At 40.6% G+C, this 23,429-nt stretch overlaps 1 protein-coding gene across 2 annotated transcripts in view; it reads left to right on the forward strand.

Moving 5' to 3' along the window:
* Window positions 1–320: 320 nt before the first annotated feature.
* Window positions 321–23,429, forward strand: part of LOC308241473 (nuclear receptor subfamily 1 group I member 2-like) — a 102,871-nt gene continuing 79,762 nt past the window's right edge. For both annotated transcript variants that reach the window (XM_080654915.1, XM_080654916.1), the window contains exons 1-6: window positions 321–536; window positions 6,188–6,264; window positions 7,590–7,747; window positions 9,339–9,422; window positions 10,519–10,575; window positions 22,702–22,883. In XM_080654915.1, coding sequence (XP_080511041.1) covers window positions 413–536; window positions 6,188–6,264; window positions 7,590–7,747; window positions 9,339–9,422; window positions 10,519–10,575; window positions 22,702–22,883 — 682 coding nt within the window. In that variant the 5' untranslated portion in view covers window positions 321–412. The remainder of the gene's footprint in view (window positions 537–6,187; window positions 6,265–7,589; window positions 7,748–9,338; window positions 9,423–10,518; window positions 10,576–22,701; window positions 22,884–23,429) is intronic.

Genomic DNA, 23,429 nt, shown 5'->3' on the forward strand with positions numbered 1-23,429 from the left:
CTGGATTTGAGCAGCAGCCTTTTCCGCAGCCTCTGGCCCTGCAGCCTTGAACTGGGTGGGCGGCTGAAAGCGCGAGGCTCCGCCTCGGGAATGTAGTGGCAAGTGAGGTGGGCCCTTCCCCTTCCACCCCTCCTCTCCCCTCCCCTCCCCTCCTCATTCCTTCCACTTCCACGTCCTTTCTACCCCTCCGCCCTCTCCGCTTCCCTGCCAAGGCGGGTTCCTCATTCTCACCCCACTTCTCTCCCACGCCAGCCCCACTCCTGAGCCCCGCCCCCAATTCTAGCCCCGCCCCTACTGCGCCCCGCCCCGCCCCCATTCTCCAGTTCCCGCGGGGGTTACCATAGCTACGGTGCACACAGCCGCTCGGCCTACCTATTTGGGCCTCTGCTGGCCTGAGGGAAGGGGAGGCACCATGAGCCAAATCGTGACCATCCAGGAGCCCCAGGCCAAGGAGCAGGGGTCTCAAACCCGGTGCGAGGTGAATTCGAGGGCCAGGGGCCGAGTCTCCGGCAGCCGAACGTATGATTACCTGTACGGTAAGGGTGCCCCAGACCTCCCTCCTGAGTTGTCGACGCGGTGGGCCCTGAGACGGTGGCACACGAATGACGAACGGAAGACGAGCCTAAGGGACAAATCCCTTGCCCGCGGTTGTCCTTTGTTGGGTGGGGGCAGCCCCGAGCCCTCCAGGGCTCCTCGGAAGCCGCCGAGGCGCTCTGTGTTCCCCAGCGCGGCACGGCGCCGCTTACTCTCTTGCTGATAATTTGCACAGCCTTAAGCGATCATCCTGGGAATTTTAGTATCAAGGAAAGTATGCAATGATTTGCAGGTTTGGAGAGTCACTCAACATCCCCGCAATCAAACTGCATAAAATGCCCAACAAGAAGGACCTTTCCGTTGCCATTCTCTGGACACCTCCAAATCTGGCATTCTCGGTAAAGTGCCAGTTTATCTCACCATAGTTTTTAGTTTTCTCTTTAAACTTATTCTTATCCAATAAAGCATTGCTTATACACTAGGTCCACGGAGTCCCTTTGGGCCACTAAAGCCCCAATTTATTGTAATGACCTGATTGTCCATTTATGTTCTGTCTCTTATACTGGACCTTAAGTTCCGTGCGTTTTCTAAGTTCTTGTTCTATACATATTTGTAGTCAATTCAGTACCTATTCCAGTGCTGGTGCATATACTAGGTGCCTCATAAATGTTTATTAAATTATTGAATTTACTATTACAAAACTTATCATCTTTAAGCATGACTTTTTCCAATTTTGCCTCAATAGTCCCAGGCTCTTCACCTGAACCTTGCATTGCTTTTAACCATATCATATGTCCTCTGGGATTCCCAGGGTCTCCTTTGGATGAGAATCGTATGGAATACCCATTTCCTATAGGGACTGTGTAATGAAACCTGCTCTTGGTTTCATCTTGTAAAATAAATCTAGTAAACTCCTCTAAACACATCACCATGTTTATTTCAAAGGTAATTTGTAACTATGGATAGACATCTTCCTTCAGCAAAGACAGGCAAAGAATTTATTAAGCTCCTTCTTTCTTTTATCCCTAAAAGTAATTCCTCCCACCACTGCCCCCCCCACCCCACCCCAGAGAGATTCCTAAAAGTTTCCACATCCACTCAGAATAGGTGAAATGAAACTTTGGATTGTTCTAATAAAGCAGGCAGTCTCACAGCTACTCATGGACAGGAAGCATAATATAGCCAGGGCAGGGAATCAGAACTAAGGTGCTGAGGCCTCCTGCTCAATATCTTGGATCTTATGGTCTAATTCCTGGTCAGGGGTGTACGTGAGGTAACCAACTGATGTTTCTCTATCACATAAAGGACTCTCTCTCTCTTCCCCTTCCTTCCTCTCTCTCTAAAAAATCAATGAAAACATATCCTTAGGTGAAGAGAAAAAAAATTATACAGGACACACCATTACATTTGAATTTGAGGTAAATAATGTGTACTATTTTGGTTTACATTTTTAGTCCCATGCAATATTTGGGACATCCTATATAATATAACCCTAAAATGCAAATCGATCAAATGGCAGAACAACTGGCGGAACTACCAGTCGCTATGAGGCACACTGACCACCAGGGGCAAACGCTCAATGCTGGAGCTGTCTCCTGGTGGTCAGTGCGCTCCCACGGGGGGAGCACTGCTCAGCCAGAAGCCGGGCTCACGGCTGGCGAGCGCAATGGCGGTGGCGGGAGCCTCTTCTGTCTCCGCAGCAGCACTAAGGAACAGCGAGCAGGCGGGCGGTAAGGAGCGAGGAGTCCTGGACAGCGAAAGGGATCCTAGACTGCTGGCCTCTAGGGGGATCGGGCCTAAGCCAGCAGTCGGACATCCTCCAAGGGGTCCTGGACTGCGAGAGCGCGCAGGCTGGGCTGAGGGCCATCCCCCCCCCAGTGCACGAATTTCGTGCACCAGGCATCTAGTATTTATATAAAATGTTATTCTTTGCTTCTCTGAAGTTCAAGTTTAACTGGGCATCCTATATTTTATTTAGCAATTCAAACCCTCCTTTTGATGTATATGCTTCCTTCTTCCATCTGACAGAGTCGCTGTGTATGGATTTCTTTGGCTATGATAGGGACTGGGGTGGAACTCTACATAAGAGTTCTTAGCCTAAAGCTCACCACCAATTGTATAGAGTCCTTGTATATCTTAGCTGAAAATTGAAGAGAGAAATAAGGTAAGTTGTTGACCAGGGTGGGTATGGGGGTCAATGGTACAAATATGAACACCTTTCCAAGCTTTTTCACCCTTCCTCTGTCCCCATCTCTCAAACCCAATGGCCTTTCAATGTAGTTAATTATATATTCAAGGCTTTTGCTCCTCTAGAAAGCTTTGCTTGGGCATAGTCACTAAATGTCATTTTACTCTTGTGATCACTGTAGTAATTAAGACAAATTCAGATACCTTACATTTTACAATTGACATTCTTTTATAAATCCTAACTGACAATCATTTATATACCAGTATGCATTTCTCTCTGTTTTTTGTAAATGCTGTGTATCATGTACCTCTTTTGAAATGCCCACTATGCTTTGTCACTTCCTTGAATCTGTACAGTTGACTATGGATTAAGAGCTACATTACTGTCCTGATAATTAAAGTCTTTTAAACATAAAGATTTTTCCTAGCTTTCAAACTATTTAAAAATACTTTCTAGGTTTATCATGAGCTCTTTTCTCCTTTTATTTCTCCCCAGAATCTGCAAATTTTTATACTTCCCCCTAAAAGTAGTCATTATGTCTTGGGATTTCAAACACTTCTTCTCACCATTACTTGGTTGTGACAACTTCCTGGGCTTTTTAGAACTGTTTCTACAATATGGGTAAATTGGCTGAGGGGCTCTCTCATGATATCCATGGGAAAATTTCCCCCATAAAATTCATGGGCTTTTGATACTATTAAGCCTGGGAGCCAGCGGATTAGGATTCAAATCCTAACTGCCAGTTAGTAAGTTGCTAACTTCTTAAAGCCTCCATTTCCTCACCCATAAAATGGAAGCCTAGCACCTACCTCATTGGGTTTTTGTGAAGGTTAAGTCAAATATCTATAATAATAAAAGCGTAATATGCTAATTAGACTGGACATCCTTCCAGATGACGACCTTCCGGACGAAGCCTTGGTGGCGGGGGCCGAGCAACCTTGCACGAATTTCATGCATTGGGCCTCTGGTTGCATATAATGCACTCAATATCTGTCTAGGCGTAAGCAAGTGATACCTGGTGACTGCTATTACATGGGCATCTCAAAGGTCTTTCTACTGCTCTCCCCCCCTCCCCCGTTTTTGAGAATATTTATGAATTTATTTGAGTCAAACTGATAACATACGCTGGGGATCAAGACCTCAAATGCTCCCTCTACTGCTTATTGAACACTGATTATGATCACAGTTGTAGGATATATTGCAGAATGTGTAGTCACAAATCATGCAGTATCTTCTATAGATGGCAAGAATCTTTCTTAGATATCATGTCTTCACACTCCATATGGGAATAAGAAGAGAATGGTTTATTGTTTACTAGTGGCCCTGTGCATAAAATTAGTGCATGGGGGGGGGGTGTTCCCTCAGCCCAGCCTGTACCCTCTCCAATCGGGGACCCATTGGGGGATGTCCCACAGGGATCGGGCCTAAACTGGCAGTCGGACATCCCTCTTGCAATCTGGGACCGCTGGCTCCTAACCGCTCACCTGCCTGCCTGCCTGATCTTGCCCCCAACTGCCCTCCCTTGCTGGCCTGATCTCGCCCCCAACTGCCCTCCCTTGCTGGCCTGATCTCGCCCCCAACTGCTCTCCCCTGCCGGCCTTATCGCCCTAACTGCCTCTGCTTTGGCCCCCACTACCATGGCTTCATCCGGAAGGAAGTTGGACACCCGGAAGATGGCCAGTCAACCCGGTCTAATTAGCATATTACCCTTTTATTAGTATAGCTAGATTATATAGGATAGGATTGCTTAAATGGTGGTGGGGGGGAAGCCTTTTTCATTAGGAGAAGATGCTCTTGGCAGACAAAAATACATAATCCCTATATCTGGATTGATAGCCAGCCATATGCATTATACTGCCACACCGATCATTTAAAAATTGAACCACTTTCTTACAACTTACACCAAACAGCTGTTGCCCTTAAAACCCCTCCTCAGCCCCAACCTTAGGTTCTGCCTTCACAGTTCACCCAGATTAGGTCCTGATTGGTTGGTTTCTATGTTAGTCAGCTTCAAAAGCTCCACCTCCTAGGCAGCCATTGGCTCCTTGCAGTTCACCCAGATTTGGTTCTGTTTGGTTGGTTTCTATGCCAGTCAGCATCAAAAGCTCCGCCTCCTAGGCAGCCATTGGGTCCTTGCAGTTCACCCAGATTTGGTTCTGATTGGTTGGTTTCTATGCCAGTCAGCATCTCCAGGCCTATCTCCAGGCCTGATCAGAGAGGCAGGGCTGATCAGCAGCCCCTGCAGCTGCTGTCCAGGCCTGGAGAGAAAGAGAGGCAAGGGCTGATCAACAGCTACCATGGAGGCTGCGAATCAGACCCTGCTTCTCTCTCCAGGCCTGATCCACAGCCCCGTAGGCAGTCAGTGCTGGGTCACTGCAGTGCCCACAGTACGGCAGTCAGACCCAGCACTGACTGCAGGACTGACTGCCGGTGTTCGGTCGTCCATTCGGTTGTTTTGGACGTTACGGACCCTGGCTCTTGATATATATAGATTATTCAGACTCAGAGCTATTCGGGCTAAACTAATTTCAGGTGAACAACACAATTGCAACCATAGACCTGGTGGTATCTTTTAAATGACATAAGAATATGAATAGAAATTTCCCTTTACTCCATACTATTCTCAATATATCAATCATTTGTTGAACTTTGGAGAAATAACTTAGTCCCATCATTAACATATCTGTAAACTTAAGGGGTGAATTCTGAAGATAGCTGATCTTATTTATCTTTTATTAGAGAATGACATTTTCTTACCATGTTGTCCCATTTACAGAGGACATACTGTTAAGAGTTTCTATTTTCCCTGTGTACTGAAATGAGAGTGCCCAAATTTATTGTTTCTTTCACTTGCAAATGGGCATAGTGTTCTTTCTTCTTGCACTATTTCCTGAGCTTCTCAGACCAGAAACTTGTTAGTTCATAGAATAGAAGAAAGCAAGTTTAGGTTATGGTGCTTGAGAATATGTCCTTTTTTTCTTTTCTTTTCTTTTTTTTTTTTTTTGCATTCAGTTCTATAAACTGATTTTGGAATGCACAGAAAAGAAATGCATCTAGCCAAAACCGGTTTGGCTCAGTGGATAGAGCGTCGGCCTGCGGACTGAAAGGTCCCAGGTTCGATTCCGGTTAAGGGCATGTAACTTGGTTGCGGGCACATCCCCAGTAGGAGGTGTGCAGGAGGCAGCTGATCGATGTTTCTCTCTCATCGATGTTTCTGACTATCTATTCCTCTTCCTTCCTCTCTGTAAAAAAATCAATAAAATATATTAAAAAAAAAAAAAGAAATGCATCTAACAAACTCTCGCTGGTGGTAGAGTAACAAGGCTATGAGCTGTTGTGGAGTTAGGCAAGATCTAAATTTTCTAATTTGTTTTCCAATTAAGAAATTACATTGCTTTGCCATTGTTCTCAGCCTAAGAATAGATACGTTCTATTCCTTATACTACCTTATTGTTTATTTTGCAGATCCGTTGTTTACTGTGTCAAGTGAGCAAGACTACACACAGGCAAATGTCCAAGCATTCCTGAGTCGAAGCAGACTGGTAGGTCTAATTCATTCCCTAAGATAACCTAATGAACCTGAACCATCTAGTGTGGCTAACTTTGCTGATAAGATTGACTTATCACCCTGGCTGGTGTGGCTCAATTGGTTGGGCATTGAAAGTGTTGCTGGTTTGATTCCTGGTCAGGGCATATGCCCAGGTTGCAGGCTTGATCCTTTGTATGGGGTGTGCAGGAGGCAGCTGATCGATGCATCACTCTCACATTGATGTTTCTCTCCCCTTCTCCCTGTCCCTTCCTCTCTCTCTAAAAATCAATTTAAAACAAATCTTTAAAACAAATCTCCACTGGTTTTTATGTTCTACAGAAATTACTTTGCCATGATTACTAGGGTACAAAGACATCTTGATACTTGTGGCCCAGTGTGGGGATTAATAAATTAGTCTATACTAATAAAAGGGTAATATTCTAATTAGACCAGATAGACCGGACGTTTTCCAGACATCATTCCGAACGTCCTTCCTGACAAAGCCCAGGCCTGCGCGGCACCGCCCAGAGTCCTGAGTGTCTGCAGCCAACCCAGGTGAAGCTGCCCAGGGTCCCAGGTGCCTGCCCGGGCGACGCAGCCCAGGGTCCCAGGTACCAGCCCAGGTGAAGCTGCCCGGGTCCCAGGTGCCTGCAGCTGGTCAGAGGGAGGGAAGCCCAGGTCCTGGTCGCCTGCAGCTGGCCAGAGGAAGGAATCCTGGGTCCTGGGTGCGGGGGCCGAGGCAGAGGTAGTTAGGGGCGAGCAGGCAGGCAGGCAAGCAGTTAGGGGCGATCAAGCAAGCAGGCAGGCAGAGTGGTTAGGGGCAATGAGGCAGGCAGGCAGGCGAGCGGTTAGGAGCCAGCAGTCCTGGATTGCGAGAGGGATGTCCGACTGCCTAAACTGACAGTCGGACATCCCCCAAGGGGTCCTGGATTGCGAGAGGGTGCAAGCCGGGCTGAGGGAACACCTCCCCCCCGCCCCCCCCCCCACACAAATTTTGTGCACCGGGCCTCTAATAATGAATAAAGAACTCATTATAACCTAATTTATTTAAATGGGGAAAATGATATATACCTGTATTTAAAGAATTCAATAAGTATAAAAGCATATACAATATGATGTAAATTCTAACCCTTTGTTTCCTTTACATAATCATTCATTATCATTAGTTTCTTGGTTATTCTTCCAGAGATATTCTATGTATATACCAATAACCCATTTTTCAGTGCCAGATACACTTTTTTTTACCCTTTAAAAAAAAGTTTGCAATACAGTATAAGTAAAAGGCTTTAGAAAATCTGATGGCATAATTTTGTCCTTTCTCTCCCTGCCTAATATTAGAGGAAAGTTCCCAGGTTTAGGACCATGTTCAGTAACCTGATCCATTACCCAAGACATTCTCTATATTGGAGCAAGGCAGATCCCGTCCCACCATTCATCAGTCGGGAATGGAGGGGACATGAAGAGAAACACAGAGAAACCCTTCAGCAACTTGGCATGTAAGTGTCCAGTAGCTTCAGCTGCTACTCATGTTTTTAATAAATGCATTTTTCATATTAAAAATATTTATTTATTTTGCATTATTTTAAAATGTATAATTTTGATGCTATACCTAGGCCAGTGAACCCCAAATTCTCTCTCTTAACCCCTTTAATCAAACCAAGCCTGATGCAGGAGCAGTGGTTATAGGTTTATTGGTTAGCAGATGGTCTCAGAAGGTTGGAGTGAATATATATATAATGACATCTTGCCACCACAGGTGGAGGTGACTGAATTTGTTGTTCTTTTGATCCATCTTAGAAACTGGATGTGTACTTTTCTGGTAGTATCTAAATATATGTTTTGGAGACTTGTAGCCAAAGCACCTTCACAGACAAGTGTCCTAAATTCCTTATTGTTTTTTTATTTACTAGTTCATACCTAGTAAACACTTTTTTAAATGCTGTTTTTCAGCCTGGATATCAAAAGTTGTCTTTTAAAACTTTGTTATTCTCACGTGCTATTAATTAAAAGTAGACTTTTTTTTTTTAAATGTGGGATTTCATAAATTGACTCTTGTTTTTTTAAAATAAATCAAGTAATTCATTTATTTTTTTTAAAAAAAGAACTTTAAATTTTATTCTTCAATTACAGTTGAAATTCAGTATTACTTTATATTCATTTCAGGTATATACATAGTGGTTAGATAACCATATAATTTACAAAGTGTTCCCCCCAATATTTCCAGAACCCACCTGGCACCATACATAGTTTTTACAATTTTGTTGACTATATTCCCTATGCTGTACTTTACATCCCCATGACTATTTTGTAACTACCAATTTGTACTTCTTTTTTAAAAAATATTTTTTATTGATTTCAGAGAGGAAGGGAGAGGGAGAGAGAGATAGAAACATCAATGATGAGAGAGAATCATTGATTGGCTGCCTCCTGCACACCCACCAATGGGGATCGAGCCCACAACCTGGGCATGTGCCCTTGACCGGAATCAAACTGGGGACCCTTCAGTCCGCAGGCCGACGCTTCATCCATTGAGCCAAACCAGCTAGGGCACCAATTTGTACTTCTTAATCTCTCAACCTTTTTCACCCAGTCCCCCAACCCATCTCCCCTCTGGCAACCATCAGTATGTTCTCTGTGTCTTTGACAATTGACTCTTTTCTTAACTCTCACTTCCTTTTGTTAGTTCCAGGTTTCCTGGCTCAGGGAAAAGTCAGTCAGATGTATATTATAGAAGACTTTGCTGTCAGTCTGAAATACACTTGTATCTCCTACTTTATAGACATAGAAATATTAAATAGAAATGGTAGCCGAAACCGGTTTGGCTCAGTGGATAGAGCGTCGGCTTGCGGACTGAAGGGTCCCAGGTTCGATTCCGGTCAGGGGCATGTACCTTGGTTGCGGGCACGTCCCCAGTAGGGGGTGTGCAGGAGGCAGCTGATCGATGTTTCTCTCTCATCGATGTTTCTAACTCTCTATCCCTCTCCCTTCCTCTCTGTAAAAAATCAATAAAATATATTAAAAAAAAAAAAAAGAAATGGTATTTGGAAATATGTTAGACTTGAATAATGTTTTCCTGCTTTATTTTAGATTTGACACTTCTTTTCAAATGCCTAAAGACGTTTATGAAGATCCTGATGTCACTGGGAAGAATCGCTATAAATATTTTGAAAGGTAGAAAGTAATTACTAAGAATATGAGCTCTGATATTAGTAGAGAACCTCTTTATGATAATGAGAGCTGCTATCATTTTTAAGTGCATACAATGTGCCAGGCACCACTTTAAGTGCTTTACATATATATTTTAAACTTTCACAACAGAAATGTAGGTTAGGGTACATTATCCCAATTTACCACTAAGGAAGCTATAACCAAGAGGGGATAATAAATTACTCATGGTCACCTAAGTTAGCAAGTGACAGAGCTGGGATCCCAACTAAGTCTGCCTGACTTCAGAGGTACTTAGTTGTAAATAAGAATGTATATTTGAAAAAAAAAAAAGTCATCACATGAAGTGAGATATACTAGAGACACCATGACAGTCATACTGCAGGGAAAATTGTTAAAAGGGAGTAAATAGATGATATTTGCTCTCTTTGTGTGAATGTTGCCAAAACTGACATGGTTAAAGATTCACTTTGTTTCATTTGTGATTAATACTCAAGAGAGAATCATATACTCAGATCAAATCAATGTAAAATGAAGACTTCCCTGTAGGTCTTATCTGAGATCGAAAAATAGTCTTGGTATATCTACATAAGCTTCCTCAAGAAAGAAAATTTGTAGTCCACATTATTATTTATGAGCAAACTCCTTCTGGATATTTTATGATGCTGACTTTTTCAGAGAAATATTAAATTCTTAACAGAGTATACTCAAGTCCTAGACTTTTGGGGGCAAATTTTTAAAACTGAATCATTGGGAATGTCAGAATGTCTCAGGGAACTTGAGAAGTTTGTGGAAGCTACTGACCAACTGAAGCCCAGCTATAGGGCATTGCTTCTCAAAGTGTTCCTTGTTTCCCACCTGCAGAGAAAACACTGCAGCGATTGTTAAAAGTATAGCTTCATTGCCTCTGCCATATATCTACTGCATCCCCTGGTCTAGACTTGGGACTTCGCATTTTGAACAAGCATCTCTCCCCTCCCTAGTGATTTTATGTACGTCAAAAGTTTGAGGATTACTGATATACAGAATATTCAAGCTCAGTGGGAGAAAACTGCACACAATGTAAAAGTCCCACATGTTTGTATTTTTCTTTCACCCCCAGGCCATTCCTTCCATTCTTTCAACAGATGCCATCCAATGTTGCTTTGGCATCAACCAAGTAAGTAACTATTATTTTAAAACTTTTTTTATAGTTTATTTATTGCTTGCTTCCATATTTGTTTCCAGAAAATAGTTTTCTAAATCAGTATTTTTCAAACTGAATCACAAACCGTTAGATTTCATGAAATCTGCTAGTGGGTCATGAGTAGCATTTAAAAAAATGAAATAGAATAAATAACCAAAATCATCAGCTATCTGGAGAGTAAGTTGTTTTTTAGTTATAAAATTTGTTTTGTATAGATGTATACATATATGTTCATATGTATATAATGGTTATGATGTAAATGTATTTTTTATTATGAGTTATGGTAAAAATAAAGTTTAAAATGCTTTAAATGTTCTTTTTTGCTTTCCTGAAACACACTTATTTGACAATAGTTTATCAAGAACACTAATTCATCACAAAATATTTTTTGAATACTAGAATTCTAATCTACACAAACAATGTGTTATGCAAAAATAAATAATACACAGTTTCTGTCCCACAAGGGAGTGAACTAGGGTGAGAGAGAAGTAGTGGACAAGGGCTGAATCTGGGATTAATGTGCAGTTCCCCAGTTTTTTATTTTAAGGTGAAGCTGCAGGTTAGGTAAAATTTCCCATTAAAAATCTAATTTTTGCTATGCTGTTTCCTGTGTCAATATAACTTAATATTTCTATGAGAGAGAAAAAAATCCAAGGTATTCATGAAATGATCAGGAAAAAAAACCTTTTTTTAAGGTCTCAAATTTCTGAATAGAAATTTAGACAGGACTTGGCTTTCAAACAAGAATTTGGTTACTCCTAGTGATATAACATCTTATGAATAAAATATCCTATCTAATAAAGAGAGAATATGCTAATTGACCCTCACACCATTGCAAAGATGGTGGCCCCCACAGCCAATAAGGAGGGAATATGCAAATTGACTGCCCCGCCCTCAAAGATGGCAGCACCCACAGCCAATAAGGAGGGAATATGCTAATTGACTGCCCCACCCTCAAAGATGGTGGCGCCCAGTCCCCTCAGCCCCGCCGGGGCGACAGGCACACGGCAAAGCTGGGCCTGGCCCCAGGCGGGCCTAGCCGCTCTGCGTGCGTGCCTCCGCGGTCCCCCAGCCCCCCAGGGCACAGGCAAGCCTTGGATGGTGGTTGCCCAGCTGCTCAGGGCCGCCCAAGGCTCGGGTAACCAGGGCTGCCCGAGGCTTGTGCTGACGGCAGTGGCAGCAGCAGAGGTGTGATGGGGCATCACCTTCCCCTGTTCGCCAGGTCGCCTCCCGCCTCTGAGGGCTCCCAGACTGTGAGAGGGGGCAGGCCGGGCTGAGGGACGCCCCCCTCCAGTGCATAAATTTTCATGCACCGGGCCTCTAGTATGTTATAAAATGTCTGTAGTCTGTAAGGTAAGTGTCAATTATGATCCCAATTCACCTCTGATTTTTTAAGAGTATGTGTGGATACCTTAGGCTCTTATATAGAAGGAGAATAGATGCTCTGCTCTCCCCCTTGACAGAGCAACTTTGTGTGGTGTCAGTTTACCTGGGGACAGCTCTAGACTGGTTTTCCATGAAATGCTTTGCATGAGCAAAGGGGGAGCTATGAGACAGGTGGATTCTTTGGTAACTCTTTAAAAGCAGGCTCACTGGATCACCTGCTTTGGAAGTCATAATTACTTCAGGTCTACAAGTTGTTCAGTTAATTGAGGAGAGTTCTGAGGTCTACATTGATGAACACTGGGTGTCTCACTCCTTCGTAAATAACTGTGACATAAAGGATAAAGATTCCCTCTGAGAGCTAAACCTGATAGTTGACACACTAGGTAGTCTCTGTCTTTCTTACAAGTGTTTAAAGAATGAATCAGTATCCCTGAGTAAAGTCAACTGTGGGATTCTGGTGGGGTTGAGTTTCTGAGTAGTGAAGATATTCTACCTTATACACTTGTCTGGGAGCGAGCTGAGCTTCTCCAGCCACCCCTTTTCATGGATAGCTGTTGAATTTGTTACTTTGGATTCCATGTAAGCATCTTGGCAAAAAGAATAAAAAGCTAATGTTTTAAAAATGTTCAGTGGTGGTCTCCAGTTCCACATATAGGAGCTTGGAAGTTGCCACTCTATCCTAACAATAAGTATAAAGCTGAAGAGACTGAAAATCAATAGTTTTTCTTGGCTCCATAGAGAGGGGAGGACACAGGACAAACTGCTGCCCCAAGATTAGAGAGATCGTCAGATGAACACGGGGAGTAATGCCTTCCCAGAAAAGAGATTAATGAGTATAGAAACTGCCCTGGGAACCAGCCACAGGTAGGAACACCTGAACTATAGTTGATTAATTGTTGGAGACTCATTGTGGAAAACTCTGAGAATTAAAAACTTTGGGAGGACCCAGTTGTGGGAAACTTTCACAATTTTGTGAGATTTTCCTCCAGGAGCTCAACAAGTCTCTTATAATAAATATTAGAGAAAAATCTTCTCATGTTTCTGGTGGAGGGAAGGTGGGGGATGAAACCATTCTGAAATATGCCAGAGCACTCTGTTCTTCTTAGCAAGGTCAGCTTTTAGTAGAAACTAAGTAACCACAGCCTAATCTGCTGGGTTATGACCAGAGCCTAACTGATAATAAGGTAAATATCCAACTCCAGCTCCTTCTATCCATAAGGGGAGGGGAAGACTGAGAAACACTTATGAAGTTCACAGTCCAGAGGATCACTAGAAGACTAAGACCTAATCATAGGACAATAGAATGCTTCCTCTCTCCACACCTTACCACCACATTGCTAAAGGCCTGCTATTCACATCATGTCTATCTGTCAAGTAATCAAAAGGCATACCAAAAAGCAAAAAAGAAAATTTGTAGAGAGCATAAACATAAGAGCCAAACATGGCAGGAATGTTGGAATTACCAGACAGTGATTTGCAACAATTACACTTAGCAAGCTAAGGTCTCTAATGGATAAAGTAGACAGCAAGATCAGATTTCCAAACAGAGATATGGAAATCTTAAGAAAAAACTAAAATACACACACACACACACACACACACACACACACACACACACACACACAGAGAGAGAGAGAGAGAGAGAGAGAGAGAGAGAGAGAGAGAGAGAGATAAAAAACACTAACAAAAAGGAAGAATACCTTTGAGGAGCTCATTAATAGATTGGACATAGCTGAAGAAAGAACCTCTGAGCTAGAGGGCATATTCATGAAAACATCTAAAACTGAAAAGCTAAGAGAACAAAGACTCAAAAAACTCCAGAATATTCAAGAAAATGTGAACAACTACAAAGGTGTAACATACGTGTAATGGGAATACCAAGAGAAGAAAGAGGGAAAGGAACAGAGAAATATTTGAAACAATAATGAATGATAATTTCCCAAAATTAATACCAGACACCAAGCTAGAGTCATGAAGCTCAGAGAACACCAAACAGGATAAATGCGCAAAAAAAAAAAAAAAAAAAAAAAAGTACACAGATGCATACATTTTCAAACTATAGAAAATCAACAATAAAAAAAATTCTGACAGAAGTCAGTGGACAAACATACATGATCTGTAGAGAAACAAAAATAAGAATTACATCTCAGAAACAATGCAAGCAAGCAGGGAGATAAGTGAAAATTTAAAGTGTCGAGAGAAAATCTATCAACCTAGAATTCTGCATTCTGCAAAATTATACTTCAAAAGTGAAGGAAAAATAAATACTTTCTCAGGCAAATAACAATTGAGAGAATTTGTAGCCATTGGACCTACCTTGTAAGAAATGTTAAAAGAACTTATTTAGAGAGAAGGAAAATAATATAGGTCAGAAACTTGGATCTACATAAAGAGAAGAGTGTCTAAGATAAGTAAAATAAACACTTTTACTTTTCTTAATTGATCTGATGACAGGTTGTTCAAAACAATAACAACAGTATATTTGATTATGTGTGCTTGTGTATATATCTTATGTCAGAATGGATGAAACAGCCCAGCCAGCGTGGCTCAGTGGTTGAGCATCGACCTATGAGCCAGGAGGTCACGGTTCGACTCCCTGACAGGGCTCATTCCTGGGTTGCCGGCTCCATCCCCAATGTGGGGCATGCAGGAGGCAGCCGAGTGATGTTTCTCTCTCTCTCTCCTTCTCCCTTCCTCTCTGAAATCAATACAAATACATTAAAAAAAAATGGACAAGAACCAATATATCTTGTCAATACAAAACACACTTTAAATATAAAGACATGAATAGATTAAGAGTAAATGGATGGAGAAAAAATATATACCATACTAACACTAATTAAAAGAAAACAGCAACAGCTAAAATTTCAGATAGAGCAGACTTAAAGCAAGAAAAATTATCAGGGATAAAGAGAAATAGATGAGTCTACTATTATAGTTGGCAACTTCAACATCCTTTTATCAGAAATGGATACATCTAGCAGGCAGAAAAATCAGTAAGGCCCTAGTTGAACTCAATACCACCATCAATCAACTGAATATAATTAATTTTTATAGGCTACTTCATCCAAAAACAGCAGGATACATTCTTATTAAGCTCACATGGAACATTCACTAAGATAGACCACATTCTGGGCCATAAAACACAATTTAAGAAACATAAGAGCATGGAAATTGTACCATGACCACAATAGAAGTAAACTGGAAATTAATAATAAATAACTGAAAATACCCAAAATACATAAAGATTAAGCAAAACATTTCTAACTAACACATGGGTCAAAGAAGAAATCTCAAAGAGATATGAAAAAAATATTTTGAACTAAATGAAAAAGACAATATAACTTATTAAAATTTGTGGAATGCTGTGAAAGCAATGCTTAGAAGGAAATTGATAGTACTGAATGCATACAGCTAAAATCAATTATCTAAGCTTTCACCTTGGGAACTAGAAAAAGAAGAACAAATTAAATCCAAAGGAAGCAGAAGAAAAGAAATAATAAGAATTAGAGTATAAATAAATGGAACTGATCAAGGAAATCAATAGAGAAAATCAACAAAACCAAAAGCTGGTTCTTTGAAAAAGACCACTCAAATTGATGAGCCTCCAACCAGGCTAATTAAGAAGAAAAAAAAAGAGGCCAGCATTATCTTAATACCAAAAGCAGACAAAGACATTTAAAAAAGAAGAAGAAGAAAACTACAGACTAATATATCTAATAATCATAGGCATCAACATCCTCAAGAAAATATTAACAAATTGAATCCAACAGTGTATAAAAAATGTTACACAATCCAACCAAGTAGTATTTATCATGGGTGTGCAAAGCTGGTTCAGCATTTATAAATCAATTAATGCAATCTATCACATCAAAAGGCTAAAAAAGAAAAATCACATGATCATATTAATAGAGACAAAAAAGTATTTGACAGTATCCAATACTCATTCATGATAAAAAAAGAAAAGAACCCCCAATAAACCAATAATAGAGGAGAATTTCTTCAACATGTACAAAAATCTATATCATATTTAATGGTGAGAAATTTGAAGCTTTCCCAGTAAGATCAGGAATAAGGCAAGAATGTCCCCTCTCACCACTCTTTTTCAACATTGTACTGGAAGTCCTAGCCATTGCAATGAGACAAGAAAAGGAAATAAAGGGTTTACCAATTGGGAAGGAAGAAATAAAACTGTCTTTGTTAGCAGATGAATGTTTATCTATGTAGAATATGACAGAATTGACTAAAAAAACCCTCCTGGAACTAGTAAGTGATTATAGCAAGGTTGTAGGAAACAGGGTTAATATACAAAGGTTGTTTTCTTATATATTAGCAACAAACAAGTAGAATTTTAAATTAAAAACAATACCATTTACATTAAGATCAAAACATGAAAAAACTTAGGTTTAAATTTAACTATATATATATATATTTAAATTTAACTATATATATATATATATATATATATATATATATATATATATATATATAGTTAAATTTAAACATATATATATAGTTAAATTTAAACCTAAGTTTTAAATTTAGTTTACCTCACATAGGTAAACTGCAAAACTTTGATGAAAGAAATCAAAGGACTAAATAAATGTAGAGATAGTCCATGTTCATGGATAGGAAGATTCAATATTATCAAGATGTCAGTTCTTCCCAACTTGATCTATACATTTAATCTCAATCAAAATCCCCACAAATTATTTTGTTGATACAGAAAAACTGATTCTAGAACTTATATGAAGAGGCAAAAGACCCAGAATAGTCAGCACAATATTGAAGAAGAACAAAGTTGGAGGACTGACACTACCTGACTTCAAGACCTACTATGAAGTTGTAATCAAGATAGTGTGGTATTAGGGAAAGAAAAGACAAATTGATCAATGAAATAGAACAGAGAACCTAGAAATAGACTCATATAAACATAATAAACTGATATTTGACAAAGAGAACAATGGAGCAAGTTCAGTCTTTTTAACATATGGTCCTGAAACAACTAGATTGTCCACATTGCAAAAAAAAAAAGAATCTTGTCCAGCCAGCATGGCTCAGTGGTTGAGCAGCAACCTATGAACCAGGAGGTCATGGTTGGATTTCAGGTCAAGACACATGCCCAGGTTGCGGGTTGCTGGCTCAATCCCTAGTAAGGAGTGCGCAGGAGGCAGCCAATCAATGATTCTCATCATTGGTTTTTCTATCTCTCTCTTCCTCTCCCTTCATCTCTGAAATCAATAAAATATATATCTATATATATCTATATTTAAAAACTTAATCTAAACACAGACCTTAAACCCTTCACAAAAATTAACTCAAAATGAATTACACACTTCAATGTAGAATGCAAAACTATACAACTCTTAGAAGGTAATGTAAGGAAAAAACTAAATATCCTTGGGTATGTCAATTACTTTTTTGACACAACACCAAAAGCATGATCCATTAAGTAAATGTTGGATAATCTGGACTTCATTAAAATTTAAAACTTCTGATCTATTATAGACAATGTCATTAGAATAAGACAAGTTACAGAATTGGAGAAAATATTTGCAAAAGGCATCCTATCTAATAAAGAGGGAATATGCTAATTGACCGTCACACCCTCACAAAGATGGCGGTGCCCATGGCCACAAGATGGCGGTGCCCAGTCTCCTAAGCCCCGCCGGGGCAGCAGGCGTGTGTCACAGCCAGGCCTGCCCAGGAGGGTCCAGCCACTCCATGCGCCTGCCTCCGGAATCCCCCAGTCCCCTCATCCCCCCAGCCACTGAGGGCTGGCCCAAGGTACAGGCAAGCCTTGGATGGTGGCTGCCTAGCTGCCCAGGGCCAGCCCTAGGCGCAGGCAAGCCTCGGATGGCGGCTGCCCAGCGGACACCTGAGGCACAGACAAGCCTTGGATGGTGGCTGCCCAGCCGCCCAGGACCGCCCGAGGCTCAGGTAACCAGGGCCAGCTGAGGCTTGCACTGCCGGCAGTGGCAGCAGCAGAGGTGTGATGGGGGCATCGCCTTCCCCTGATCACCGGGTCACCTCCCACCCCTGAGGGCTCCCAGACTGTGAGAGGGGGCAGGCCGGGATGAGGGACCCCCCTTCCAGTGCATGAATTTTCATGCACCGGGCCACTAGTATTTAATAATTGACTATTATCCAAAACATGCAAAAAAAACACAAACACCCTCCTAAAACTCAACAATAAGAAAACAACCTGATTTTAAAGACCTTAACAGACACCTCACCAAGGAAGATTAACAGATGGCAAATAAGCATCTGAAAAGATGCTCTACATCATATGTCATCAGGGAAATGCAAATTCAAACAATGAGGTACCACTACACTCCTATCAGAATGGACAAAATCTAGAACACTGGCTACATCAAATGTGGAGCTACAGGAACTCTCATTCATTGCTGGTGGGAATACAAAATGCTACAGTCACTTTGGAGACAGTTTGGCATGTTTTAACTAAAATAAATATACTTTTACCATACAATCCAGCAATTGTGCTCCTTGGTATTTACCCAAAGGAGTTGAAAACTTATGTCCACAAAAAACCTGCATTCAGATGTTTACTGCAGCTTTATTCATAATTGCCAAAGCTTGGAAGCAACCAAAATATTCTTCAGCAGGTGAATGGATAAATTGAAGTACATCAAGACAATGGAATATTATTCAGCACTAAAAATAAATGAGCTGTCAAGCCATGAAAAGACATAGACGAAAATAAAATTACTACTAAGAGAAAGAAAACAATCTGAAAAGGCTCTATACTGTATGATTCCAACTATATGACATTCTAGAAAATGCACAACTATGGAGATTAATAAAAACAAGAATTTGTTGCCAGGGTTTGGGGTTGGGGAGGAATTAATAGGGGGAGCACAGAGGATTTTTAGGGTAAGGAAAATACTTCGTATGATACTATAGTGGTGGACACATGTTGTTATACATGGAAACATATATATGTAAGAATTTGTCCAAACCCATAGAATGTACAACACCACCAGTGAACCCTAATGTAAACTATGGACTTGGGGTGATTATGATATGTCAATGTAGGTTCATCACTTCTAACAAATGTACCACTCTGGCGAGTGATGTTGATAATGGGGCAGGCTATGCATGTGCCCCTAGGCAGGGTGTACTGTATATGGGAAATCTCTGTACCTTCCTCTCAATTTTGCTGTGAACCTAAAACAGCTCTAAAATATTATCTTTAAAAAATAGAAACATTCAGTGGAGCACAGACTAACAGAACAGGATTTGGTAGCTTTGTGAAATCCCTCTTTGTGTGTAGTTTTATTGGGCTGGAAGGGAAAATCTAGAAGACTATGGTGTGGCTGAGTGTGCATGCTCCTGGTGCCTGGACAGTAGTGAAGGAGGAAGGGCCTGGATTGAGGGAATAGAGCAGCGGTAAGGACACCAGAGCCAGAGTGAGTGTGTCTGAGGATGGGATTCAGGACAAAGCAGGGCTCAAGCCAAAGAGGGAGCAGATGTGGGGTCTCTCTGGTTTGGGGTCCTGATTGAGGTTGGGAATAGGTGGGAAAGAGATCATTCATTACTGTTTCTTATTCAGAGTTTGTTCTCCATAAACCAAATGAAATGGAAAAAGGGAATAGGTTGGAAAAAATAACAAGTTAGTTAGGAAAGAAACTATATTAAGTTACCATAGACTTCTGAGAAATTAGCATTCCTCCTTTGTATCCTCTCCTCCGACCCACATGGAAACATCCCAAGTGATCAGAAACCTTATTCAGAAAGATTCATTAGGTTTTATCATAATCTCAGCACATTCAATCAGATGGTTCATATGTGATGGCTGCCCCCATGTGGTCAAAGATGACTGCCCCCATGTGGACACAAGATGGCTGCCAGGGGAGTGCAGTTGTGGGTGATCAGGCCAGCAGGAGAGGGCAGTTGGGAGGGACCAGGCTGGCAGGGGAGGGCAGATGGGGGGGACCAGCCCTGCAGGGGAGGGCAGTTGGGAAGAACCAAGCCTGCAGGGGAGGGCAGTTGGGGTCAACCAGACTGGCAGGGGAGGGCAGTAAGGGGTGACCAGGCTGGCAAGGGAGGGCAGTTAGGGGAGACCAGGCCAGCAGGGGAGGGCAGTTGGAGATGACCAGACCGGCAGGGGAGGGCAGTTGTGGAGGACCAGGCCTGTAGGGGAGAGCAGTTGGGGGCGACGAGGCTTGCAGGGGAGGGCAGTTGGGAGGGATAAGGCCTGCAGGGGAAGGCAGTTGCGGGGGGGACCAGGCTTGCAGGGGAAGGCAGTTGGGGGCGACCAGACTGGTAGGGGAGGGCAGTTAGGGATGACCTGGCTGGCAAGGGAGGGCAGTTAGGGGTGACCAGGCCAGCAGGGTAGGCCAGTTAGGGGCAATCAGACCGGCATGGGAGCACTTAGGCGTCAATCAGGCTGGCAGCAGAGTGGTTAGGGGCAATCAGGCAGGCAGGCAGGTAAGCAGTTGGGAGCAAGCAGTCCTTGATTGTGAGAGGGGTCCCAGTGCAGGCCAGGCTGAGGGACACACCCCCTCCCCCATGCATGAATTTCATGTACGGGGCCTCTAGTAATATAGTAATATTCATATTATTCATATTTGGAATGACATAAAGCAGATTTGAAGTTATTTCCTGAAGTAGAAATTATAGTTGAATAATTTCTGCTGAAAGCATAAGAAACTATGAATACTATGTTATCTTACATTTTAGAAATTCATAACAACTACTGAAAAAAATGAAATCATCTTTAGAATTCAACATTATAATTCAACATTAAAAATAATTTAAAGTACTGATCTTTTACAGGTCCAATCTCCAAATAGGTGCTTTTTTCTAACGGCTTGAGGTGCATTTTTCTTAGAGTTAAACTGTAGATGCTGTGCTCACATATAAGCATTTCCCATTGACTTTCTTTTTCAAAATGGAAATCTCTCTTTTATTTTGCCATATTTGGTTATGTAATTTAATCAATTCTTCTACCAACTTAAAAATGTTTTCTTTTGAATAGAAGTATATATATATATATATATATATATATATATATATATATGTGTGTGTGTGTGTGTGTGTGTGTGTATATATATATATATATATATATATATATATATTTCCTTATTTTCAAACTAATAACATGTCTAGGTTAAAATAAGTTTCAAAATTCAGAAAACTATAAACATGAAAAAATTTTCTCTGTAATGCTACTATTTAGAAATAACTGCTGTTATTATCTTATTGTATACCATCTAGCCATTTTCTATGCACAAAACAGTTTTTAAAAACATAAAAATGTACAATTATTATAATACTGCTTAATAGTGTCCCCCTTTTCTACTTTATATTAAATCTTAGATATTTTTGTATGTCCATACATATTAGATTACATTGTTACTTTTAATTGCAGCATAAATTCTATTATGGGTATACCATATTATTTTAAACAATTCTTCTATTGATGGTGATCATTTAAGTTTGTAATTTTTTACTCTTATAAATGATACTTTATTAACATGTTTGCATATATCTTTGTACACTTGTCCAGTTATTTCCTAGCATAAATTCCTAGGAGAACAATTGCTGGGGCAGAAGGGTACTTTAAGGGTTTGATATATATATTGATCAATTTTCTGCTAATTGGGGTGTAGCTATCTGTATTTCCAGCAACAGTTTATGAGAATTCCTGTTTTTTTTTCACAACTTCATCAATGCTAGGTACTTTCAATTTTTAAAATCTTTATCTATAATAATAAAAGCATAATATGCTAATTAGACTGGACGTCCTTCCTTCTGGACAAAGCCACAGTGGGCGGGGGCCGTGGCGGCGGTGGGTGGGGGCTGGGGCCAAGGCCCTTACATGAATTTTGTGCATCAGGCCTCTAGTGTGATATAATAAAATAGCATCTTGCTGTTTTAACTTACTTTTTTTTATTACCAGTTATGTTCATTATCTTTTCATAGGTTTTTTATAAGTTTTACTCTTTGTTTTGTGAATTTACCCATTTTTCTGTGGATATTTGTCTTACTGATTTACAAGAGCTTTTTATATAGAAGTCTGCTTATTTTTTTATCATTTGTTGCAAAACCTATTTCCAAGTGTGTCATTCACATTTTAAATTTGTTTATGATGTCTTGAGGTTTAGAAGTTTCAACTTAAATTTAATTCTTTTGGTCATTTCTTTTTATAGTCTTTGGCTTTTTAGATGATATATTCACTTATATTTTCCATTATAACTTCATTAGTCTTATTTTTAAATTAAGTACATTAAATGATCTGTAATTAATTTTTGTGCAAGGGATGAGTTTTTATTCTCTTTTTTATGCTCCTGTATTTGTATGTCTGAATGGAAAAAGCTAAAATTGGGTGTGTAACTAAATGCAGAGAAGGAAACCAGGGAAGTATCAATTCTGAGTAGGTTCGGAAGTGGTTGTGTGATTTCCTAGCATCTCTCTTTTACAGCTCTATATACGACAGCCCTGTCCAATGATACACAGGCATTTTGTGGGTAGATCTAGGTTTTTCTACCCCTTCAGTTTCTTGGAAGAGGTGCAAAAACAAGGCAATTCTCTCAAGATTATTCGGCATAATCCTGTTTAAACTGTATTTATAACTTTGGGCCTGTCAATGTTAAAGGGGAAAAGGTCCTAGTGAAGCTCTACTTGAGTATATAGTATTCTAAGCGATTGTATCGGATTTTAATTTTTTTAAATAATTTTCTCTTTTAGTCTAGAGACATATACTTTTCCTCCTGCTTCGTCTAAGCACCCACCCATCCCTTCAAAGTATACTGTGGGCACTCAGACGGATTATCGTGATTCCGAAGTTCAAACAGATCCGTATTCTCCAGAATATGTAGTATGTCAGGATTCAATCCCTGAGCTCTTGACGCTGGCTACTCTGACTTGGGGTGAGTTGGTAATTCTCTTGCATATTTGAAGATGACAGTCCTGATAACCATGCAGGCTATTGAGTTCCTGGAAATTCAGAGCACATAGAAGCAACCGTGGTTTAAAGTGTCTTGCTCAGTAGAACTACTTTATAGACTCATTCTTTTTCTAATACTTAAAAAAAATTTAATTCTCACCTGAGGATATGTTTGTTTGTTTGTTTTTAGAGAGGAGCAGGAGAGAGATAGAAACATTGATGTGAGAGAGAAAAATCAATGAGTTTCCTCCCATATGCGCCGCCCTGACTGAGAATTGAACCTGCAACCTTTTGGTGTACGGGACAATGCTCCAACCAATCAAACCACCCAGCAAGGACCTTTGTGTGATAGTACTTTTGTTCAAAGAGAGCTATACCCTTTTCACTGGAAGCAGGCTTACTGTACTTTATCCTTGAAGCTGATGTTATATATCGGCTGAATTTATCTCCCAATCAATGCTCTTTATTTTTTTAAGTTAAATGTATTGGGGTAACATTGGCTAATAACATTATATAATTTTCAGGTGTA

The sequence above is a fragment of the Plecotus auritus genome, assembly GCF_963455305.1.
Source record: "Plecotus auritus genome assembly, chromosome: 2".
Classification (NCBI taxonomy): Eukaryota; Metazoa; Chordata; class Mammalia; order Chiroptera; family Vespertilionidae; genus Plecotus; species Plecotus auritus.